The following is a 20,244-nucleotide window of genomic DNA, read 5'->3' as shown; positions in this document are numbered from 1 at the left end:
GTGAAGATAGGAAGAGTTTTCTTCGTCCTGCATTATTATGAGCACATTTAATTCTCTAAACGCCGAAATCAATGCTAGACCGTCGTAAAGTGGGCTCCAAGTACTCCAGAACCGAACTTCCAAATCCCTAGAAAGTCATCTTCTTTAGAGGCCAATCATGAGGTTGTCATGGAAAGAAACTGGCTGTTCGCGTAATTTCCACGCCCGAGTATTCCACGAAGGCCAATGCATTTAATTTTTCCACGCTGACTGTCACCTCGCTGAATCCATTCCCTATAATAACGGTTTTGGCAATCATCGTTGCTAGTGCCTCAACGGTCTCGAAGCTCGATACATCGATAGCCTAGATCATGCCCATCAGTGCCCTTCACACCAAGGCAATATAAGATAATTTCTAGGTAGGTTATACCTTCGCAATACTGCTAGTAAGCGGAAGATAATTGAGAGATAGGCTTGTCAACTCTTCGCATTTGGACTCGTCAAACTGGAAGCTGAGCGTTATGTCAACCGCTTGCTTTTCGGTTCTCTCATGGTCGTTAACGCCGATAATGCAGTAGGAGCGTATGCCCACAATTCTAAATTCTTTCCTGCCCCAGCCAGGACCATGGCGGCGTGAGACACATTCCACTCCTCCGGCAGCTCGTAGTGCTGCCTTCGGGAGATGCAGAGTAATTTCAACATTATCAATAGCCTCTTGCACTGAGTCAGAGGAGACTTTTCTCTTTGTAGCCTGTATAGCGTTGATTTGCTCCGACTTCACAAGGTCCTCTATCATTGTCATGAATTCTCCTAGAGTCTGGTTTCCGCTGATAGTACAGGTTGAGCTACCAGTATCGTTACTCGCTTTGCGAATGGTGTTTTCCAAGGCGCGATATAGAGAGCTGTAGTTCAATGTAGTCTCGACATCATCGTTTTCTCCAGCTTCCTGAAGCAACACCCTTGGAAAAGCGACGCGAAGTGATATCACAGCTAGTTGTGGTTTGCTGTGTCGCGACCAAGCATCTTGATGAAGTACGACAGGTAGAGGAAGGCGGATATTCCGCAAGTTGATATAGTCAACGGCGCAGGACGCTTCGGAAGTCATTTTTACGGGAGGGATAGTTTCGTGGAATAAATTTTCAACAAACCATTTTTCTATGTAAGTACGGAGTAACTATGTGACAAACACAGACAGTTAGTCATAGGTGGGGCGCGGTCAAACGAAAAACCAGCGAGACCTAATAAATATTCCAGGACCATCAGGGTGAATTGTAGGACCAGTGTATTTATTGGGCTAATGAATTTTATTCATGACTATGGTAGAAGATGTCCTGGATAAGGACTTTTTAATCCCAACTGACCGGTTCCTCAAATTGCCCGTAGCAAATTCCCCCAAATCATAACTCAATAACATGACAATCAAGAAAGCAGGATACATAAAAACCAGTCATGAAAGCACAAAATCACATACAACAGGTATCTTGTCTGTACTTAAGCAACAGAAGGAAGGTGACATACTTTATTTGTTCAAATGAGATGCTTAAAAAAACCAATAGGTACGGATATCTAATCGTAAGCCATAATCCTCAACCATTATCACCGGAAACCTGCTATGAAAGCAGAAGGGCGAAGCGGAATGGAGAATCTACGAAAGCGTTCGTTCTAAGTTGATGAATATCAGGCTTAGACCCGAGAATTTCTCCGATGCAAAACCGCAAGGAAAAAGAAGGAGAGGCGAGGGGCTTTTTGGAGAGCAAAGTATATGAAGGAGGGATATCTACCAGTAACCACGACGATCATAGCCTCCATAATCGCCTCTGGGCGGAGGGCTCATCGGGCGACGTCCATATCTACCCTGGTTATATGGGTCGTCATAATGGCGAGGTGGAGGGCGGAAATCATACGGGTCATCATAAGGTCGACGGGGTGGCGGATAGTCATCTATCCGAGTGCGGGGAGGGGGAGAACGGCGGCCATAACCTTCACGGTCATAATATTCGCGGCGAATAGGGGGAGGAGAACGCTCGCGGTAGTGTCCTCGAGGGCTGTACCCACGTGGATGCCCACCACGCCTCTCATAATCATCCGGCGGCGGTCCGCGGCGCATGGGAGACCGGGAACGATACGGGTCGCGGGGAGGGCGATCGTCAGCGTTTTGAATCTAGGCAAGGATGAGACTAATGATTAAAACAAAGAGATATGGGAAAATCCTACGTCCTGGGTACAGGTCACACGAGCACCTTTGAATTCACGTCCATCTAGTTTATCGACAGCAGTTTTTAAGTCTGCGCCAGTTTCGAATTCGACAAAGCTGACATCGATCAGCTCAAGGTCATCATATTAGCAGTTAGTAGCAAACTTACCCTCTGCCTTCATGGTCGCGTGATGTTTCCGAGTAGACGACGTCAAGTCCAGATTGTCTCGCAAAATCTTTGAGGTCCTAAGTAACAGATTCATGTGAGTCCAGTTCCAATGGCATTATGGATTCCGGAAATCCGGACGTGCGAGCTGGTGGAACAATTGTTGGACCTTTAAATCCTGGAGGACAGGATGTCCTCTAAGTTGTGCCTGGAGCTCAGCTCTGCAAGGTGGTCGATAAAGGACATTCAACAACAGTCAAGTGAAGAGGACGGGAAAACGCCAGGAGAAAAACCAGATCCACACAGAGGTGCACAGAAGATTGCTGGGGGTAAACTGAAGCTGCAAAGGTTCTTGGTTATGGGTGTGTCGCGAATGCAAAAATGTGCGAATAGTGGAAGTACAGGCTCAGAAAATACGATAGGGCGTCCAACGGATCCAAGAGGAAAACGGAAGTGATCTAACCTGCCAACTGGTCTCTGGAAGTCCAGAAATTTGCATACGATAAATGGTACGACGCGGACGGGGAGCAGTGGAGCGATCTGACGGTCCTGAGAATGTCTCCTTATGTCGTGGGCCACGGGCGAATTGAACGGTGAGTCTTGAACCCTTGAAGTCGGTTCCATCTGCAAAATTTACGCATTAAAATGGGAATCCCCCTGGTCCACAAAGAGGAAGGCTTGTTGAACCACATACGGAAAGCTAAATGAAACATAGAGTCCTTGAGTTAGTGAAAAGGGTCCATCGTTGCGGCACTGTCGAGGAAAGGAGGAAAGCCAGTGCTATTGACGGATAAACGGCCTCACCAGGAACAACATCCCGCGCATCCAAGGCATCTTCATACTCGATGAAACCAAAGCCGTTCATGAGTTTTATATCCGTGATTTTCCCGGAGCCGTGTTGGCCGAAATGTTCTTCGACGTCCTGTTTGGTGACTGGAAAAACAAAGTCCAGGCAAGAAGAGTTGCCCAGGTCTGCGTCAGCCACTCCGCGGCCAAACGAAAGAAATCAAAATCCAAGATTGGTCAAGCCAGAGTCCATGATTGAGTAATTTGTGGAGAAGAGGAATAGAGAAGGGATGGGCGGAATATTCAGTTTTGTTTTTTCGCGCTTTCGCGTTCCAACTTCCTGCACCTTAATTTGCATTTTAATTTATCCATCAGGAAGGGGAGATAGATCCAGATATCCAGTACATGAGAGGTGGTGTATATTGTGGATGTGATAGTGTGGGGTAAGATGGCCAGACTCATTTGTACCAAGACGACACAGGACGAGAAGGAGTAAGAGGATGTAGAGCCAGCATACCATTTCGGGGCAAATTGCCGAGATATAGGCGCGTTGAGGAAACCTCGCTCATAGTGGGCAGGCAGTATTTTCCCTGATCTTGAGAACGTTGCGGCAGGGAGCAGATGGGTTTTTCTCCCAGCAGGCGGAGGTCCGAGAGGTCGTCTCTGTTTTATAGATTACCAGTCCTCTAGAATGAATGAAGCACCGGTGGTATCCTAAACGATGGCGTTGAATCCAGCTTGGGACGGAATGGGGGGGGTGTCTGGTCTGGAGCAACGATGGGTGGAGGTGGTGGTGGTGGGAGGCGGTTGAACGTTGAAAGCCTCAGCCTCACTTTGGCGGAAACCACGTGCCACCACTAAACCGCTTCAAGCATCGCATTTCATTTGCTAGTTTCGCTTCTGGTACTGGGGTTTACTCGATATTTCATTCAAAATGGTCGGGATTCTACATGCAGTTTTAGAATACATATGCCGTTACATGCTAAGTAGTTGCGGCCTAAAGAGGGCGTTTTGGGGCCACCAATAACGGCTTAACGGTGATTAGCTCGTCCTCCAGCTTCGCTGGCGGCTAGTAACGGTTGAGCCGATGGTGTTAGAAGCAGCTGCAGATTGGGCATTTATGTACGTACAAGGCAAAACTGGTCTTCCTACCGTGTATATACGTTTGAGGGTAGATGATTAGGTCATGAAGTATTTTGGGCCTTCGCCTCCCTGAGGCGTTTGCCAGTTGATATCCTGAGTGGGGACTTTGATATCGCAAGTCTTACAATGGATGCAACTATGGAAGAAAAATCATGTTAGAATGGGAAAATGTGGTATAATACCATAACGAGCGATACGAATAGACCTACTTTTGGGAGTTGATCTGGAACCTCACACCGTGAGGTTTCGACGAATCTTCAATATATTCGTAAACACCGGCCGGACAAAACCTGTTCTCCACACCTTGGTATTTTGGCCAAGCTGCATCTGTATGTTTGTCCCAGTCCTTAACCTGTAAATGAACTGGCTGGTCCTCCTCGTGATTTGTGCCGGTGCGGCTCACACTGGTCAAAATATCAAAACTGAGCACGCCATCCGGTTTTGGGTATTCAATCTTTTGAAACTGAGATGCTGGTTTTGTGGCCGCATGATCTGTCGAATGGTGGTTCAGAGTCCACGGGACTCTGCCTTTGAACAAATATGCCTCCAGGCCGGAGTATAAAATGCCACCATACAGACCTAATGAGGTGCCAAAGGAAGGGCGCATGTTACGCACTTCACTTAACTCTTTCCATATTGAAGAGTTTCGCAAAGCGTCCTCATATTCGTAGAGGAATACGCTACCTCTGTCTTCTGTTCCCGACAAAGCCGAAAATGCAGCTTTAGCGGCTAACATTCCGGACAACATAGAGCTATGAGTTCCTTTGACTTTTGGAACATTCATGAACCCGGCACTGTCTCCAATCAGCGCTCCACCTGGAAACGCGCATTTCGGTATCGACTGCAACCCGCCTTCAACAAGAGCACGGCCGGCATAAGACACGCATTTTCCTCCTTCAAGCACTGACTTGAATAAAGGGTGATGTTTGAGTTTCTGGAACTCACCGTACGGAGATAACCACGGATTAGGATAGTCAAGGCCAACTACCAGGCCCAAAGCCACCATGTTGTCTCCAAAATGATACATGAACGATCCGCCATACGTATCGGGGGGTAAAGGCCATCCCATAGTGTGAGTAATTTCACCTTTTCGGAAATTTTCCGGCTTCACCTCCCAAACTTCCTTTATCCCAAGTCCATATGTCTGTGGTTGCGAGTCTCGACGTAAGTCGAATTTCTTGATAACCTGCTTTGTTAAACTTCCATGGCACCCTTCCGCGAGAAGTGTAACGCGAGCATGGAATTCCATGCCTCTCTCAAAAGAATCTTTCGGTTTTCCATCCCGTCCAATTCCAAGATCATTTGTCGCAACACCCTTCACAGAGCCGTCAGGCTTATATAGTACTTCACTTGCGGCAAAGCCAGGGTATATTTCAACCCCTATTTCCTCCGCCCGCTCCCCCAGCCATTTGCAAAGCTGGCTTAGACTGAGGATGTAATTGCCATGGTTGTTCATTTGCGGGGGTTCGGGCAGCCATATTGCAGCGTTTTCAGTAAGGAAGCGCATTCTATCAACCTTCGCAGGCGTAACATGTTCAAATCGCGAAGGATTGTCTTCAGATAGCCAATCGGGAATCAACTCGTTCATAGCCGTGGGCTGAAGGACGTTGCCGGATACGATGTGGTCTCCGATCTCGCCAGCCTTTTCTAGAAGCAAAACGCGAAACTCGTCGTTCCCAGCCTCGTTCGCTAGCTGTTTTAGTTTGATAGCCGCCGCAAGACCGGCGGGACCTATGTTCCATGCGACACTCAGCATGAGGTGATTCGCGGGGGTTTCACCCGTTCGGAAGCAAAAGGCGACGTACCTCCGCCTACTATGCACACATCCACACTATCCGATTCCCTCTCCAGCTGCGACGGATCAAACGTATCCTCGCTAGTTTCCGCATTCTGTCGAGCCGGTGTGCCGGACAAAGTTCGCCGCTGACTTACAATTGCGGTCCGAAGCCAGTTTTCCCTGTGTCTGAGCTTCCTCGAAGGCGCCGGCGACGTCGACAGCGGCTGAAGAGCTTCTGTAGTCCGCGTAGAGTATCGAGCACAGCGCTTCGTCGGTGCGGCCTTGGCCCACGGCCGGCCGGACGTCGGGAGCACCTCCCGTCTCAAAAGCGGCAGAATGGCGGATTTTGAAGCCATTGTGCGACTTGGAATGGGGAGGGAAGCCGGCAAACGCAGTAGATGCCCGCCCAACAAGCCACACAGGGAGAGAGAGGGTGAGAGGCGAGGGGTTTGACGAAGAGAGAGGCCCGGTGGAAAATCCCGAAGTGCTAGATGATGCCGGCGCTGGGCTCCGTCATCAGTGCGCCAAGGCCCAGAAGAAGCTGTCGCCCGAGGCCAACCGACCAGCGGCCGCCGGCCAATCGCGTGCAGCCGATATCAATCAGTGGTCATGTGATGGCCGCTGCTTTTAGTCGAGCGCTGGCAGGTTGGCCGCGACGCTGGGCCGCATCTCTTGGGCTGTTTGTACTCTATATCTGACAGCGTCTGTGTGATGGTGGAACACAGTGGGTGCCTGGATTCCGATAGCCTGCAGCTGGGCTGGGCCGGGCGTAGGTGCCGTGTTGTGCAGAGCAACATTTGGTGCCGCTGCCTACTACGTACAGGTTTTGCCCACCCAAATACCAGGCAGCTTCTTTTCCTGTTCTCCTCCATACAATTACGCACATAGCTCTCTTTGCGTCACAACACGAAGCGGAGTGATCCTGCAGGCCATTATTTGGTGGATGCAAACGTTAAAAAAAAACCGCAATGTTGTGTGCGGAGGGGGGAGCGAACAGCATCGCTGAGAACTAGCCAGCACTCCGTACTTATTATTGCGATGCCGGCTGCAGGATATGTAGTAATAATAATAACAATAATAATCTTGGGGGCTAGAAATACGAACGGGCGAGCTTGGAGGTTCTTTCAACCTCGCAATTTATTGATCTTAAAAATTTTTCGACAGCCGGAAAATAAAAGCCGAGATCGTCGCCTCCTTGCATTATGAAGGTGGAGCTGATCAGCCATGGCGCATGTCGACTTCAGAGTCGCATTCCATCCGCCATCCTCTGGGTCCTTTGTTTGGGGGTGCAGGCTACCGTCTCTGGCCGCGGTGAGGACGGCAGAAGCGGTCGTTCCGCGCGTCGCTGGCGCCGCAGACACGGGCGACGAGACTGGGTGCGACGTCCGCCAGCGGACAGGGCAGGTTAGTGAGACGGCGGGCGCGACGCCAAAGTTCGACGGCACAGCGCCTGTGCGGCTTGGGCAGAGGAATGTGGAAGCCTAAACGACGCGTCGAAAAGTTTCCCATGTGACGCAGGGGCGACGGGCGTGGGGTTACGGGCTTGGTGGCCGCAGCGACGTCGGGCCACGCACGCGGCGGGGCGATTGCGCGAGGGTGGCGACAATCAGGGGGTGCCAAGGGTTCCGGCAGGGGCGGTGTGGCGCGCACGATTGGCTGGGACGGCGCTTGGTGATGTCGCGCAGCCACGGGCGCGGGCGAGCGCGAGCTGGGGTGGAGCCCCCCGGTCCCAGAATGGCGCTGGAGACGGGCCAATCAGCGGACGCCCCGGCAGGCTGCGGCCCAAAGCGGCATGGACGGGGCGTGGCGGCAGTGCGCGTACGGCCGCGCAGCCGGGATGAGTCACGGGTATATAAGGCGGGCGTCGCCCTCGCTCTGTCCTGCACTCGCTCGTTGGCATCTGCTGCTGGTCTTGGCGCCCGCCTGGAACGTCACGCCGTCTGACTAATCAACACCCCGCCTCTCCGCCTGCCCCCCCATCGCGCCCAGCGCACAGAGCAGGACTGGCCGTGCAGGACTTGGTGGCGGTTAGTGTTCCTTGCGTCGAGCTTGCTTAAACCACCCGTATTCTCATTAATTCCCGTTGCCTGCTGCAGAGTCCAACACGGAACTCTCTGCATTGTGCTGTCGCCCCGCTTCATCGCCGCCGGTAGATTTTATATCAAGTGACCTCGCCGTTCGCCGCTTCGGGCCTCTGCGTGATCAACCTCGCTGCTGCCCTACCTTCTGCTTCGGGAATCGCTCGCGATCGTTGTCCTCGCCTGGCCTCGTCGCTCAAGCTTACTGTTTGCTCAGTTGGCTTGCACACTCCATCTCCTCGCTTAAATTCACCCTCACACCTAGCTTGCCTTGAAATTCAGCATTTTCTTCAAGCTCTAGAGTTGCAGTTAACCAGTGGAGGAGACATTCAGTTGTTCATCTTCCATCCAGATGTAAGTTAATCCTCTATTTCCTATATTGTGTTAGTACTGGAGCTCGTTTTGCCCAAGACGAGGCGCTTCCTGAGGCAATCTCCATCTTCTTACTAGCAACATCACGATCCTCTTTCTTCTTAAGGCACACGGCTCTAACAGCGCCATTGATCTGCAGACTGGCCTGAATCTTTGTTGAACTGACAAGATTACTGAAGTGTGCTTTCATCCTCCATACATCTAATAGCAATGATGGATTCCCTTACCACACACCCATCCACCGCGCAACAGGCAAAGGCCTTTACATCCCCAGCATCCCTGTCATTTCCAGGAGGTGCTGCGGCTGCTGAGCTCACGCCGCCTTCTGAGAAAGAGCCCAATGGAATGAACAATGCTCAGGCAAACGGTCAGCAGGGGACCAATAATGGTGCTGCTCTGGCTACGCCTGCTGCAACTCCTGGTGTTGGCCCGGGTGTGAGTGGTATTGTGCCAACATTGCAGTGAGTATTATACTCCTATTTCTCATCTGGTCTGCCAGAATGCTGAAAAGCAAAGAAACATTGTTGCCACGGTCAATCTCGACTGCCGTTTGGACTTGAAAACCATCGCTCTGCACGCGCGAAATGCGGAGTACAACCCAAAGGTAGGCATCCATCACTTACTCTTACCAAGCCCCACACGTACTAAATGTATCTTGTTTTTTCCAATAGCGTTTCGCTGCTGTCATCATGCGCATTCGCGAGCCCAAAACCACGGCCTTGATATTTGCCTCTGGAAAAATGGTTGTCACTGGCGCAAAATCTGAAGATGATTCAAAGCTTGCTTCCAGAAAATATGCGCGTATCATTCAAAAACTTGGATTCAATGCCAAATTTACTGATTTCAAGATTCAAAACATTGTTGGATCCTGCGATATCAAGTTTCCTATTCGTTTGGAGGGCCTGGCAAGTCGCCATCATAACTTCAGCTCCTATGAGCCAGAATTGTTCCCCGGTCTCATCTACCGTATGATGAAGCCAAAAATCGTGCTACTCATCTTTGTCAGTGGAAAAATCGTCCTCACAGGTGCAAAAGTCCGAGAAGAAATTTATCAGGCTTTTGAAATGATCTACCCTGTGCTCACTGGTAAGCTAGCTCTTCCGTATCGGGTATGACTCTAGACTAACTTTTTTTTAAGACTTCCGCAAAGTTTAATTCTTCTAAACAGCAAAGTACTTTTCTTGTACTTCGTCTCTTTGTATTAACACATCTTTGATCCCTTTCTCAGCCCTTTTTTCTGGGCCTTGATATTGTCCCCTTGCCTTTTTATTCTTTTTTTTCTAGTTGCCATATTTGCATTTCATGGTGTTTTAGCGATGGTTCTCCGTTTTCTATTGCTGGACTCAGTTACAAAAAAAGCAGCGTGTTTCTTTTTCCGTCAGGCTCAGTTAGATGAATCGTGGGCTGGGTTGGGATGGATACACCGGCGTTGGCGGGAAATGGTGGAGTGGCCATGCTCTGGCTTATTGACGTGGTTACAGGAAGACTTTTAATTTGCATAAACTGCATAACAGAGACTCATTCCAAGTATCTACTGGGTGGATTCTCTTGCACACTTAACACCATGCATCAAAAATTGTATCATACCTTTTAGGTAGTAATGAAGAGGAAAGGTGTGCAAAAAAAAATATTCAAAGACGGATTGAAATAGAATAGTCGAAGTACTCTACGGGTGTACGGAGTATACAAGTCACAACTTGCTCGTGACCTCTGGCTTCCTTGACATTTCATCCTTCAAAATCATCCCCTTTAAGCCCGAGCGGCTCCCGTCCTCGCAAACCACTGGAGTGCCATTGGTTGCTGAAGAGGGAGAAGCTGGCCATGCCCAGAGTTCCTTGAGGTTGGCATCAAGTTTACCTTCAATCGCGTCTACGACTTTGTCACCGATTACTGGGAAAAACTTGAATGCGTGGCCGCTGCCCCCTGTTGCAAGAAAAAGAGAGCGATAGCCTGGATGGTGGGTGATTAGAAAGTCACCTTTCGGGCTGTAGGATATCAATGGTCAGCATGATACGATGGGAAATTGAGGGATGACCACATACGTATCTGAATACCAACAAATACGGGTCTTGATAAAAGGTCTGTCTGCCAGAGCTGGAAGCATCTCTCGCAGCGCAGCTCTACAAGCCTCTTCTCCTTCTGGTGGGATATGGATGTCATCTTCGGGCAGGCTGGCCTCAATGGTGCCCGTCTCTTGAGATGGGTTGGGGATGGTTTTGGGATTCCGGTAGCCATAAGCATGCCGAGCGATTTTGAGGACATTGTTACGAGGCGGGATGATGAACATGCCCGTGGACAAGTTCAGGATTGTTGGCATATTGCCAAAGCGGGCTTGCTCCTCATCTGTGATACGGATATACGCCAACACCTGGCCTGTGGCATCGGCGCGACAGCGCAGGTCAACGAGGCGTCCAGTGCATGCACCAGCTGCAAGGATGACCAAGTCTGCATGGAGAACGGTTGAGTCAGAGAGCTGCACACCAGTAACAATGGCCGGTGCACCATTCTCTCCTAGAGTAGTGAGAAGCCGGTCCACTGTGCCGGTCTTGAACTGCACTCTGCCTGTCTGATCGACTTTCTGCTTTGCAAACCGCACGGCTGCTTCAGCGTCGCCCCAGCCGGACCCCCAGTTCACGTAGCCGCCGGCCACGCTCTTGCCAGTGCCGTATCCGGGAACGACTCTCTGAACGTCCGCCTTGGTCGGCAAGGACTCTACGTCCTTCCCGTCCTTATCCAGGGCTTTGACATTTTCATAGCTTTGATTCACGTATGCAATCCCATCGGCATCGGACGACACCAGCACAAGGCCATTGCGGGTGTATCTGCCATCCCGACCCCATTCGGTGGCCTGCCACTGCTCAATAGCATCCGTTGCTAGCTCAGCATAGGCACCATTGGCATAGTCGGCACGGATGATGCGAGAGGAGTCGACGGAAGCACCGTGCGGATTCGGAATCGTGGCCGCAGACTCGACCAGTGTGATCTTGCCGGAGTGCCGGCGTGCCAGGGCGAGGGCGGTCGACACTGCATGAGGCGTGTTAGTCCAGCCAGCCGGCGAGAGTGCGGTGTCCGCTCACGTACAGCCAAAGACGCCGCCCCCAACAATGAGGATCGATTCCGGAAGCTGTTTCGTTGCCATGTCCCTTCACCACGGCCGCTGGTCGATGGCTCGCCGTGCTCGCGCGATGTGTGGGCGGCGTCGCTTGCGAGTGTCGTGCGAGAGACTGGCGCCGCGGGTGGGGATGAGGGCTTCCTTCGCCCGTTTGGGACCGCATATCGCCGGAATGCTGCCGACCAGCCAAAAACTGGCTCGCAGGTCCGATATCTCCATTATCGCACCGCCGGCGACGGTAGGCTGGACATGCGTCGTGACTCTGTGACAGGTAGGCTGGGCTGCGCAAGCTTGCGTTGGGTTGGGTTGGGCCGTGCCGGGGCCAGGATGCCTGTTGCTCCGACCACACCACCACGCCCGCTCGGCCTCACGGGCCACTCTGGCGGTCTTCTCGCACCCCTTAAGCCTCCTTATCGTCTACGCGCTGCTCGCGGGCGACTTGGTTAGTTACCTTGCGGTCCCTTGCTTCTGCCCGTTTACTATCAACCGCCGCGGAACCCGCGCCGTTATCCCCGTCCACAGATCCTTCAAAACCCAATCCGGCCGATCTCGCAAGCCTCCGAAATTTGCTCTCAGGCGGTGCCGACAGGCACTAGTCTTTGCTGCACACGATGTCGCCGGCCGCCAAACGGCTGCTGGGCAAGGCTGGCGCGAAACAAAGCGGCCTCACGATGCGACGGAGGCCGCCTGTCGACGCGCTACCCGCCGCTGCGGCTCCCCGGAGGTCAGTGTGAAACCGCGAAAGCTGTCTTTGCTTTGAACGAATACTCTTGGTTGTGTAGGAGGGCGCCGGTACGATCCGACTACTGCGCTTTGTTTCCTCTCTCATTTATGCATTGCCTACATGATTTGCCCAATGAGCTCGACAATTGCGCCGTCTCGATGTGTCCTATAGCTAACAGTCATGCGCCCTCAGAGTTGCGCAAAAGCATACCCCCATTGCCTCTCCCGCATCGCCAACACCCTCGAATCCACCGTCTGTTCGGCCCAAGATGCTCACACTAGCCGCGGTTGCGGTCTTTGCCTTTTCGACTTATGGAACCTACCTGCTCGTGAGCTACAAGAAAGCCGTCGAGGCCTCACGGTCACTCGACGTGCCCCTTAATCTGACCGACCGATATGACCGATCCGCTCGAACATACGACTCTGAAGTGAACACGGCAGAGATGCTTATGAGACTTGGGAAGCGACGGAAAGAGATAATTGAAATGGCTAGAGGGAATGTGCTGGAAGTCAGTTGCGGCACGGGTCGAAATATGGATTACTACCTTCTAGGTGAAAGGCGGGGGATGGATGCAGCTGGAAAAGCAGCGCTTCGCGGCTGTAGATCAGTCACCTTTGTGGACCAGAGTGGGGAGATGGTTCAGGTTGCCAGAGAGAAGTTCGAGGCGAAATACCCAGCGTTTAAACAAGTTGTTTTCCGGACACAGGACGCGATGGACCCTATTCTTCCTCCAACAGGAACAACAATGACAATCCCCATGGGAACGAATGGGCCTAAATTTGATACTGTTGTTCAGACCATGGGGCTTTGTTCCATTGCTGATCCGGTTGCATTCCTGAAACATCTTGCAGACATTACAGAACCTGAAAAGGGTCGCATTGTCTTACTCGAGCATGGCCGCTCATATTATGCATGGGTCAATAGACTCCTAGATGATCTTGCTCCTGCGCATGCAGACCAACATGGATGTTGGTGGAATAAGGATATTGGGGATATTGTTCAGAAAAGCGGGCTTGAAGTGGTAGAGTCTAAGAGATGGCACTTGGGCACGACATGGAGATATGTCCTGCGTCCGAAAAAGGAGGTTGAGCACAAGAACCACGGAAGCTCTGTGGCTGAGGGTAGTTTGTCTCCCTGGGCTCAGAAGTAATCATGTTCCTATTTTCTTTATTGAAATTTGGTTTTGTTTTGTTATAAAAATACCCACTGTATATGCATGTCAGGCGCACATTGGATAAACAGGCTGTTGATTAACATTAAAGTTCATGGTCAATGTGAGAGTAGTTACTCAGGATGTAGGCCTGGGGATTAATGTATGTATATCCACAGTAGACGTCCTTGAAAACGTGGAGGGCCGCATTCTCTAGATCGAGATATCATCCGATCTCCAGCGGGGCCAGAAGCAGACGTCAGACGCCACGTAGACTTATCAAGGTAGTAGATCAAGTTTTTTCTACAAAGTAATCTTCAAAGCGATACCAATATTGAGCTGTGACATAAAGCGGCACTGGATATTGCCACAAGGTGCAATTCTTGGACGGCGCAGAAGGACTCGGTACCCACGAAGCTATGGTGGTGCGAGCAGAGTTCACAAAGATGCATGATCTACAGAGTATTGAGTACTGAGTACTCCGTATATGTGTAAACCGCACGAAGTATTGTGCTCGAGAAAGGCAGAGGCTGGACGCTCTTCGCATGGGGGGATGGATGAATGTCACGAGAGCTGGCCCGAACGGGAAATGCGCACTCTCAACGCCTCAGCCCTGAAGCCCTCAGCGGTTCAACCGCAAGATCCACGAGATAGTGGCCGTTCCAGACCAGCACAGAAGCATTTCACGGCTTTCCAGCAACCGAAGATCACCCGAACCTTCTCCGCACATCATGCGATGTGACAGGTGCGTTTCCGCCTCCTCGACTCTCTGCAAATAGAAACGCCAACAATAAGATTTCGACAAACTCAACCGAAAAACTGGTTCGGGGTACGCACTGAGAACAGACTTCATTATTAGAGGCCGGCGAGGCGGCGGCCGCTTGCTGACAGATCCATTCCACTAGTTACGTATGTACGCCAAAGCCATACCTGGCCACAACAAGAAAAAAATGTGACTCCTGGTGCTTGGGCGGTGATACAGCGGTACCGGTTTTGGGTTGTCCACTGCAGTCGAAACTAAAATATTTTTTCAGTTGGTCGGGGAACGCTGCAATCCCCTGATGATATTTGAACGACCTTCAAACTTTGGGGGGCCCACCGGACTGGGGTTGAGACGCACCCTGGAGCCTCGAGCTCGCACTGCGGGAAAACTGGCCCCAGTTGAAATGACTGATCAGAAGAAGGTTTGGGCGAAAGACTGCGCCGCCTTTTTTTGGGGTCATGTTACAGATGGCACACGACACGATGAAGGAGAGGACTTGCCCAGTGCTCAGTGTGGTACCTACGGGGTACTCCGTACCTCTCCATCTACTCCGTAAGGAGGATTTGGAGCTCTTCCTGCAATTCCCCGTGCTCCGTGCAGGCAACCGTGAATTTTGCCTTCGCATTGGCCAAGTGCCTGCATACGGAGTGCATACATATTATGCAGCCCTCGACGCCATTTTCGCTATCCGGCCAAGCGGGCTTATACTCAGCTCCCAGGCGCCCCTTAGTACGAAGTATGGTGAGGTGAGCATACGTGCTTTCCGAGGGTCCCTGAAATGGTAGGTGCGTTATTGCATCGATATTTCTTGATTTCTCTTCGCATCGTGAGCGGCTGCTTTTCGTCCAACGCGATCACATAAGCACGATCCTATTAACTTCCGCAGCCTTAACTTTCCACATAACGTTCAACGAAAAAAGGCTCGGCCAAAAGGCGAATCAGAAAACTATGTTTCGCGGATTGGTTGCTGTGTCAACCCAGTCTCGTCATCGATGCGCGTTTTTGCCTTCGCTTCTGGCAGGCTGAGTTCGCCGTCTGTACCGATAGAGCCGGGTGGCTGCGCCGGCATTTCTTTGACCGTTTCTGAAAGTGAGAGGCTGTCCTTTTGATCCAGAGACGATGTTTGCTTGCTACTCAGAGCCGGTCTCTCTTGCAAAAACGGTGTGACATTTGCGAGCTCAAACCTCGGCGCTCCTGGTCTTAAGTCCAAGCATTCGCCATGCGAGCTGATTGGGACGGACAGGGTTCTTGTTCTCTCAACCGCCACAACTGGATCCGCCCAAGCACCAGCGACCGCTAAGCTCGACGCCCCCTGCTCACTACTGTTCAGACGGTGGAGAGCTGCTTTTTCTAGTGCGTGCGCTTCGGCTTTTTCCCACGATGCACCCCGATCCACACATCCTCCACGAATATCCAATCACACCAACGTGAAACGGCCCATAATCTCCTGGGTGAAACCCACAAGCAAGCCAAAGCACCGATCCTTTCCTGACTGCTTTTTTTCCTTGATCGCCTTCCTTTGTCCTTGATTCTTTTCAGCCTACCACTCAGCTCTACCCTTCTCCCCTAAAATTGCACTCCAAACATTTCTTCAAACATAACAAATACACCCAGATTTTCCTCTTGTTTTCAATCTCTGTCTAATTACTATCTGCTTGCGCTCATTATTTCAACATGCCTTACAACACCCGTCGAAAATCGCTTTCTCTTCCTTCTCTCGGCATCCAGCTCCCCAACACATCGCGTTCCCATCGCTCGCTCTCCGCGTCCAAAGCGCAAAGTGCCGCTGCTAGCGAAAACCAACCGCCGCCTAAAAAGGTCAAAAGGTCACACGACTCTGAATCGCAATCTGCGGCATCGTCGTCTCTTGAGGAGCAAATACACGTCCGGAAAACCGGCGCGCGTGTCGCTGGAGCCTACGGTCAAACGCCACCGCCTTCGCCAGCAGACCTGGGAATCGTCGCAAAGATCGATACAGAGGGCATAAGCGACGACATTATCATCGCCGTTATCGAGCAACTGGAAAAAACGGGAAACAGGCCCCATCTCATCAAAGAGCTCGCCACTGTTCTGTCGGCGAAAAACGAGACAATCGCAAAGTTCGTGGCTGATTCTTTTTCCCTTCCCCCGACTCCTCCCATATTAAGCTTTACTAATAAACCATACAGCTCAGCGAATGCGGCTGCCTTAATTTCATCCCGCCTAAGCTTGTATCTGAAACGCCCTTGGAGTGCTCTTGCTCCCTGCCCGATCGCCAAAGAGCACATACAAGTGCATCCGCGAAAGGTATTTTTTTACCTTACCAATTCGCCCGCGCAAGGTTTACCGGAAGACTCGAGCGATATTATCTCGACGCTCGCCGGGGTAAAGCACCTTACCCCCAGCCCTTCAAATGCTAGCGTCGACCTTGACGATGAGGACGACTACCCAGAACGATCGCGCATGAGTCCAAGTCCCGAAGTAGACCTTTCTACCCCGGCATTTGAGCAGGATGATCCCGTTTTAATAGAGGACTGTGCGCCTGGGAGACCACCAACCCCCACTGGTAGTTACTCAGTTCGAAATAGAATTGCGCAAAATTACAGCCTATCACACAGCAGCCGCGCGGTCTCACCGCCTTTGGAAGGCGACGAAAAGGAGTTCACCATGACCGCCAGTGCGGTCCGGGAGCGAACGTCGTCGGTAGAAGAAGCGGTGACGAAACAGGCTGGTCATCAGAACTTAGACCCCAGCCAGGAGGGCGGCGACGAGGTGCGAGTGGAAGCAACCATAGAGGATTGTTTTGCATCACATGAAGAGCACTCTCAGGGCCATGATTACGACTATTTTTCGTCCCACATGATCCGAAGCGAGGCCAGCGCTGATGTTGACTCTTCAAACGCTGAGATCTTGGGTACACCGCCCTCGCCGTCCGAATCCTCTGACTTGTGCTTGTCGTCATCCGCATCAAGCACAACTTCAGATGTTGAAATCGATGATTTGGCCATCACCAGTCCTATCGACGGTGCCAGCACATCAACCGGTGTCCCTTGCACCACCATCACTGGCTGCAAGCGGTCACTAGACATGCTCAGCACCGGGTTTGATTTCCATCTCGATGCTGGCCTCGATTCGTGGCTGGACCTCCAAAGTCCCGAGGCGATTGACATCCAGGAGCTGGACGCCATATTTGCCGACGTTTGACCGCGATCGCCCAACCGATCTCCCTTTCCTATTTATCTTCAATCTATCAACGACCTCTTACGACTCTTTATTTTTTTTTTCTCTTTCCCTTTTTTATTTTTCGTTTTTTTTTATTCACTATGCTCGCTGTATTTTTAGGTGTCATTCATCATGGCGTTTTTCAATCTTGCCATGGGCCTTTCGCATGTATTATTAGATGAACTCTAGCGTTGACTGGAAGTACTTCCCTGTCCTATCTGTCTATTTTCTTCGCTTTTTTGACTTAAAATATGACATTTAATGGATTGTTCAAGCGATGTTGTTAAGACCTGCCTCCAACATACTCTCCGCTCTGACTTATGTTCTACCACCAATCCGGTTATATGTTCTTCTTCTCTACTCTTCCTCGGTTATTGTATTCCTACCACACTTTGTCCTGGTTCCTGATACTGGTAATGAAAACCGACCCAAAAGAAATTTTGTCTGACCTGTATCCTGGTGATAATTAGTCGGCTTTTGCCCTTTTCCTTTTTCTACGAAAAATTTACCTTTCGGTTTGGGGTTTGGGATGGAGTTTAGTGTTATTCATGTCATTTTTGCACTGTACTTATAACAATACAAATATCAAGGGCTTTTCCCCTAGCAAACACTATGTTCAAACTCCGCCATCGATAACCAGGGTATTAAAAGAAAGGCCCTTCATTATTTTACGCCTCGTAAACCAACTACTTCAACATGCACAGCATGTCGTATTTTCCTCGCTACCGATGCTTCTAAGCAATAGGAGGCTTAGGAGGAAGATTACTCGGAGGGCGAGGAAGCATCTCGTCTTTATGACGATGGTAGCTAGCAGGAACATGGGATGGCCATGGCTTGTCTGTAGCAGTATGGGTAGTGCTTCTAGCCGGCGAAAAATCCGGCGGCTTTTTTTGCTCAGTGTTGTCCTGTCCATCTAATTGCCTATTTATCCGATGCGGATCACTTGAAGCTGATACTGCTAGCATCGCTTTATGAGACGCGATAGGATTATTGCTCTCAGTCGCAGAAGCTTTAGGGCCGTTGGCAGGAAGAGGGTTGGGTGAAGTGTTTGACAGTGGTAACGGGTGCGTTTGAGATTGAGGATGCCTGCTGGAAGGATTCGGAGGAATGTGACATTCGTCTTCATCCCGCTTCTGGCGTTTCGGAGACCGCCTTTCTTCATTACGATACTTTCCATAAGATGACGGGCTAACGCCAGTCGTAGTGGTTTCTCTAGTGGGAGAAATCTCCCCTTCATCTCTGTCGCGCTTTCGTTCGCTGATTTCCCCGGGCGACAGAGAACCGTTGGAATCATCGGCATCGTGGTCTTCCGAATTCTCGTTTTCCTTACGAGCGGGATGGCGCGTTCTGTCGGTTGATTCTTCTTCGTTTCCAGAAACGGATGGGTAATTCAGCCCCGGTTTTGGTATTGGAGACTTCTCATAGAACTCCGCCATTTTATTGCACGTTCTCTTCAAGTCTTCATGGTTGACATCTAGTTGTTCCCACCACGGACGGCCAGCATCGTCATCAGGAAAAGAAGCATTGCAATGTCTAGCTGCCGCATAAAGAGCGCCGGCAGCGATTTTTCGAGAAGTGAACTGCAAACATAATACTGTATAGATGGAGTCGTTGACAAATGCCCACGCCGAATTTCGTAGCGGTTTATCATTCTGTTTTTTGAAATAACAAAGGAAGTCGTAAAGAAGCCGGTATGGCTGCTCATACTGAAGATCAAAACACAGGGCTTCCAGCAACAGATCTTCGTTATGTAAAATCGTATCCCTCCACTTCCAGAACTCTTTCGACTGCTCGTCCACCACGACATTTGGTTTTTTCAGGGCCACCCTACAGCACGCAATTATCAACTCCCTCATCTTCCGGCAATTCTCCTCCACCTTAGTCGCCAGAAACAGCGACGTAGCCGCGACCGAATACGGATGCATTCCGGACCGCTGTGGCAAATCCACCATACTATATCGCATAAAAAACCGGTGAAGATAGACACTAGCCGTGCAAAGCGTAAGCTGCGGGAGCTTCAGCAGAATCCCAACCTGCATGATGAAATTCACGCCCTTCCCTCGGCTCATATGCTCACTATCAACAGCCATGCCATCGAGAGCCGACGGAGTTCGAAGAAGCTCCGCGTCAGTGAAGAGCCATTGCGATTGTGCGGCCAAGAGGACGGGATTCGAAGGGCCAGGAACCGGAGGAGCAGAGGATCCACTATTGGAAGAGAACGAAGGCATTTTATATGCGTTTAGTAACAGGGCGGATTATAGCTTTCGGGTTTGAGCCTCTCAGATTCCCCTTCCCGGTAAGCCGTAGGGGAAAATCAGGAGTTCTGAGGGCGTTCAACTCCCTATAAGGAGTGGATATTAATTTCCCCCTCTCCTTAGCAGTCAACGGCAGAGAGACATGGAAGGAACTCTGATGTCATAAATGTGAAGCTATGGGAGCGCAATCGGCTTCAGGAAAATTTTGAGATACCGGACAATAAAACGAGAGAAAATTGAATGAAGTACCTCGGTGTAGTCATTGAAAAAAGTGAGAAGCACCCACGGGGTGAGGAGTGAAATTCGGGTTGAGCGTAGGAGATACCGACGAGACGCGCCTTAAGCAGGCTGTCGGAGGAAAGATACTCCGTGCCGATCAATATCAAAAATGGCCCGATGCAAGACATTCACGCCGTACTCCGTAATGGATGGATGGATAAAATGAATGCGAAACAAGTCTGTTATTGTTAAAATATCTGCTCTTGTGGCTATGATACATACATGCAAAATCGGCTCTTGCGTAGTGCCAACTGGGTACTTTGGC

At 50.8% G+C, this 20,244-nt stretch overlaps 8 protein-coding genes across 8 annotated transcripts; 3 read left to right on the top strand and 5 right to left on the bottom strand.

Moving 5' to 3' along the window:
• Nucleotides 1–166: 166 nt before the first annotated feature.
• Nucleotides 167–1,084, bottom strand: LOZ57_006076 (uncharacterized protein; the record flags this gene model as incomplete). Its single annotated transcript, XM_049255099.1, has 2 exons — nucleotides 167–343; nucleotides 410–1,084. 2 exons carry the CDS (start codon nucleotides 1,082–1,084, stop codon nucleotides 167–169), a joined length of 852 nt encoding a protein of 283 aa, XP_049105954.1.
• Nucleotides 1,085–1,756: 672 nt separating this feature from the next.
• LOZ57_006075 (uncharacterized protein) lies at nucleotides 1,757–3,694 on the bottom strand (the record flags this gene model as incomplete). Its single annotated transcript, XM_049255098.1, has 7 exons — nucleotides 1,757–2,140; nucleotides 2,194–2,290; nucleotides 2,343–2,419; nucleotides 2,803–2,963; nucleotides 3,034–3,039; nucleotides 3,144–3,272; nucleotides 3,643–3,694. The coding sequence occupies 7 exons, from the start codon at nucleotides 3,692–3,694 to the stop codon at nucleotides 1,757–1,759; spliced, it is 906 nt and encodes a 301-aa protein (XP_049105953.1).
• A 779-nt stretch (nucleotides 3,695–4,473) lies between these two features.
• On the bottom strand, nucleotides 4,474–6,401 carry LOZ57_006074 (uncharacterized protein; the record flags this gene model as incomplete). Its single annotated transcript, XM_049255097.1, has 2 exons — nucleotides 4,474–5,999; nucleotides 6,074–6,401. The coding sequence occupies 2 exons, from the start codon at nucleotides 6,399–6,401 to the stop codon at nucleotides 4,474–4,476; spliced, it is 1,854 nt and encodes a 617-aa protein (XP_049105952.1).
• A 2,307-nt stretch (nucleotides 6,402–8,708) lies between these two features.
• tbp1 (TATA-binding protein (TBP)) lies at nucleotides 8,709–9,650 on the top strand (the record flags this gene model as incomplete). Its single annotated transcript, XM_049255096.1, has 4 exons — nucleotides 8,709–8,930; nucleotides 8,995–9,099; nucleotides 9,167–9,581; nucleotides 9,634–9,650. The coding sequence occupies 4 exons, from the start codon at nucleotides 8,709–8,711 to the stop codon at nucleotides 9,648–9,650; spliced, it is 759 nt and encodes a 252-aa protein (XP_049105951.1).
• A 535-nt stretch (nucleotides 9,651–10,185) lies between these two features.
• On the bottom strand, nucleotides 10,186–11,634 carry LOZ57_006072 (uncharacterized protein; the record flags this gene model as incomplete). The annotated part of the gene is made up of 3 exons (XM_049255095.1): nucleotides 10,186–10,480; nucleotides 10,538–11,519; nucleotides 11,577–11,634. 3 exons carry the CDS (start codon nucleotides 11,632–11,634, stop codon nucleotides 10,186–10,188), a joined length of 1,335 nt encoding a protein of 444 aa, XP_049105950.1.
• Nucleotides 11,635–12,218: 584 nt separating this feature from the next.
• Nucleotides 12,219–13,481, top strand: LOZ57_006071 (uncharacterized protein; the record flags this gene model as incomplete). Its single annotated transcript, XM_049255094.1, has 2 exons — nucleotides 12,219–12,331; nucleotides 12,524–13,481. The coding sequence occupies 2 exons, from the start codon at nucleotides 12,219–12,221 to the stop codon at nucleotides 13,479–13,481; spliced, it is 1,071 nt and encodes a 356-aa protein (XP_049105949.1).
• A 2,437-nt stretch (nucleotides 13,482–15,918) lies between these two features.
• Nucleotides 15,919–17,427, top strand: LOZ57_006070 (uncharacterized protein; the record flags this gene model as incomplete). The annotated part of the gene is made up of 1 exon (XM_049255093.1): nucleotides 15,919–17,427. The coding sequence occupies one exon, from the start codon at nucleotides 15,919–15,921 to the stop codon at nucleotides 17,425–17,427; it is 1,509 nt and encodes a 502-aa protein (XP_049105948.1).
• A 752-nt stretch (nucleotides 17,428–18,179) lies between these two features.
• LOZ57_006069 (uncharacterized protein) lies at nucleotides 18,180–19,673 on the bottom strand (the record flags this gene model as incomplete). The annotated part of the gene is made up of 1 exon (XM_049255092.1): nucleotides 18,180–19,673. The coding sequence occupies one exon, from the start codon at nucleotides 19,671–19,673 to the stop codon at nucleotides 18,180–18,182; it is 1,494 nt and encodes a 497-aa protein (XP_049105947.1).
• Nucleotides 19,674–20,244: the final 571 nt, after the last annotated feature.

Source organism: Ophidiomyces ophidiicola, assembly GCF_022830035.1.
Source record: "Ophidiomyces ophidiicola strain CBS 122913 chromosome Unknown scaffold_35, whole genome shotgun sequence".
NCBI lineage: Eukaryota > Fungi > Ascomycota > Eurotiomycetes > Onygenales > Onygenaceae > Ophidiomyces > Ophidiomyces ophidiicola.
Note: the sequence above shows the minus strand (reverse complement) of the source record. Positions and strands in the feature narration are given on the sequence as shown.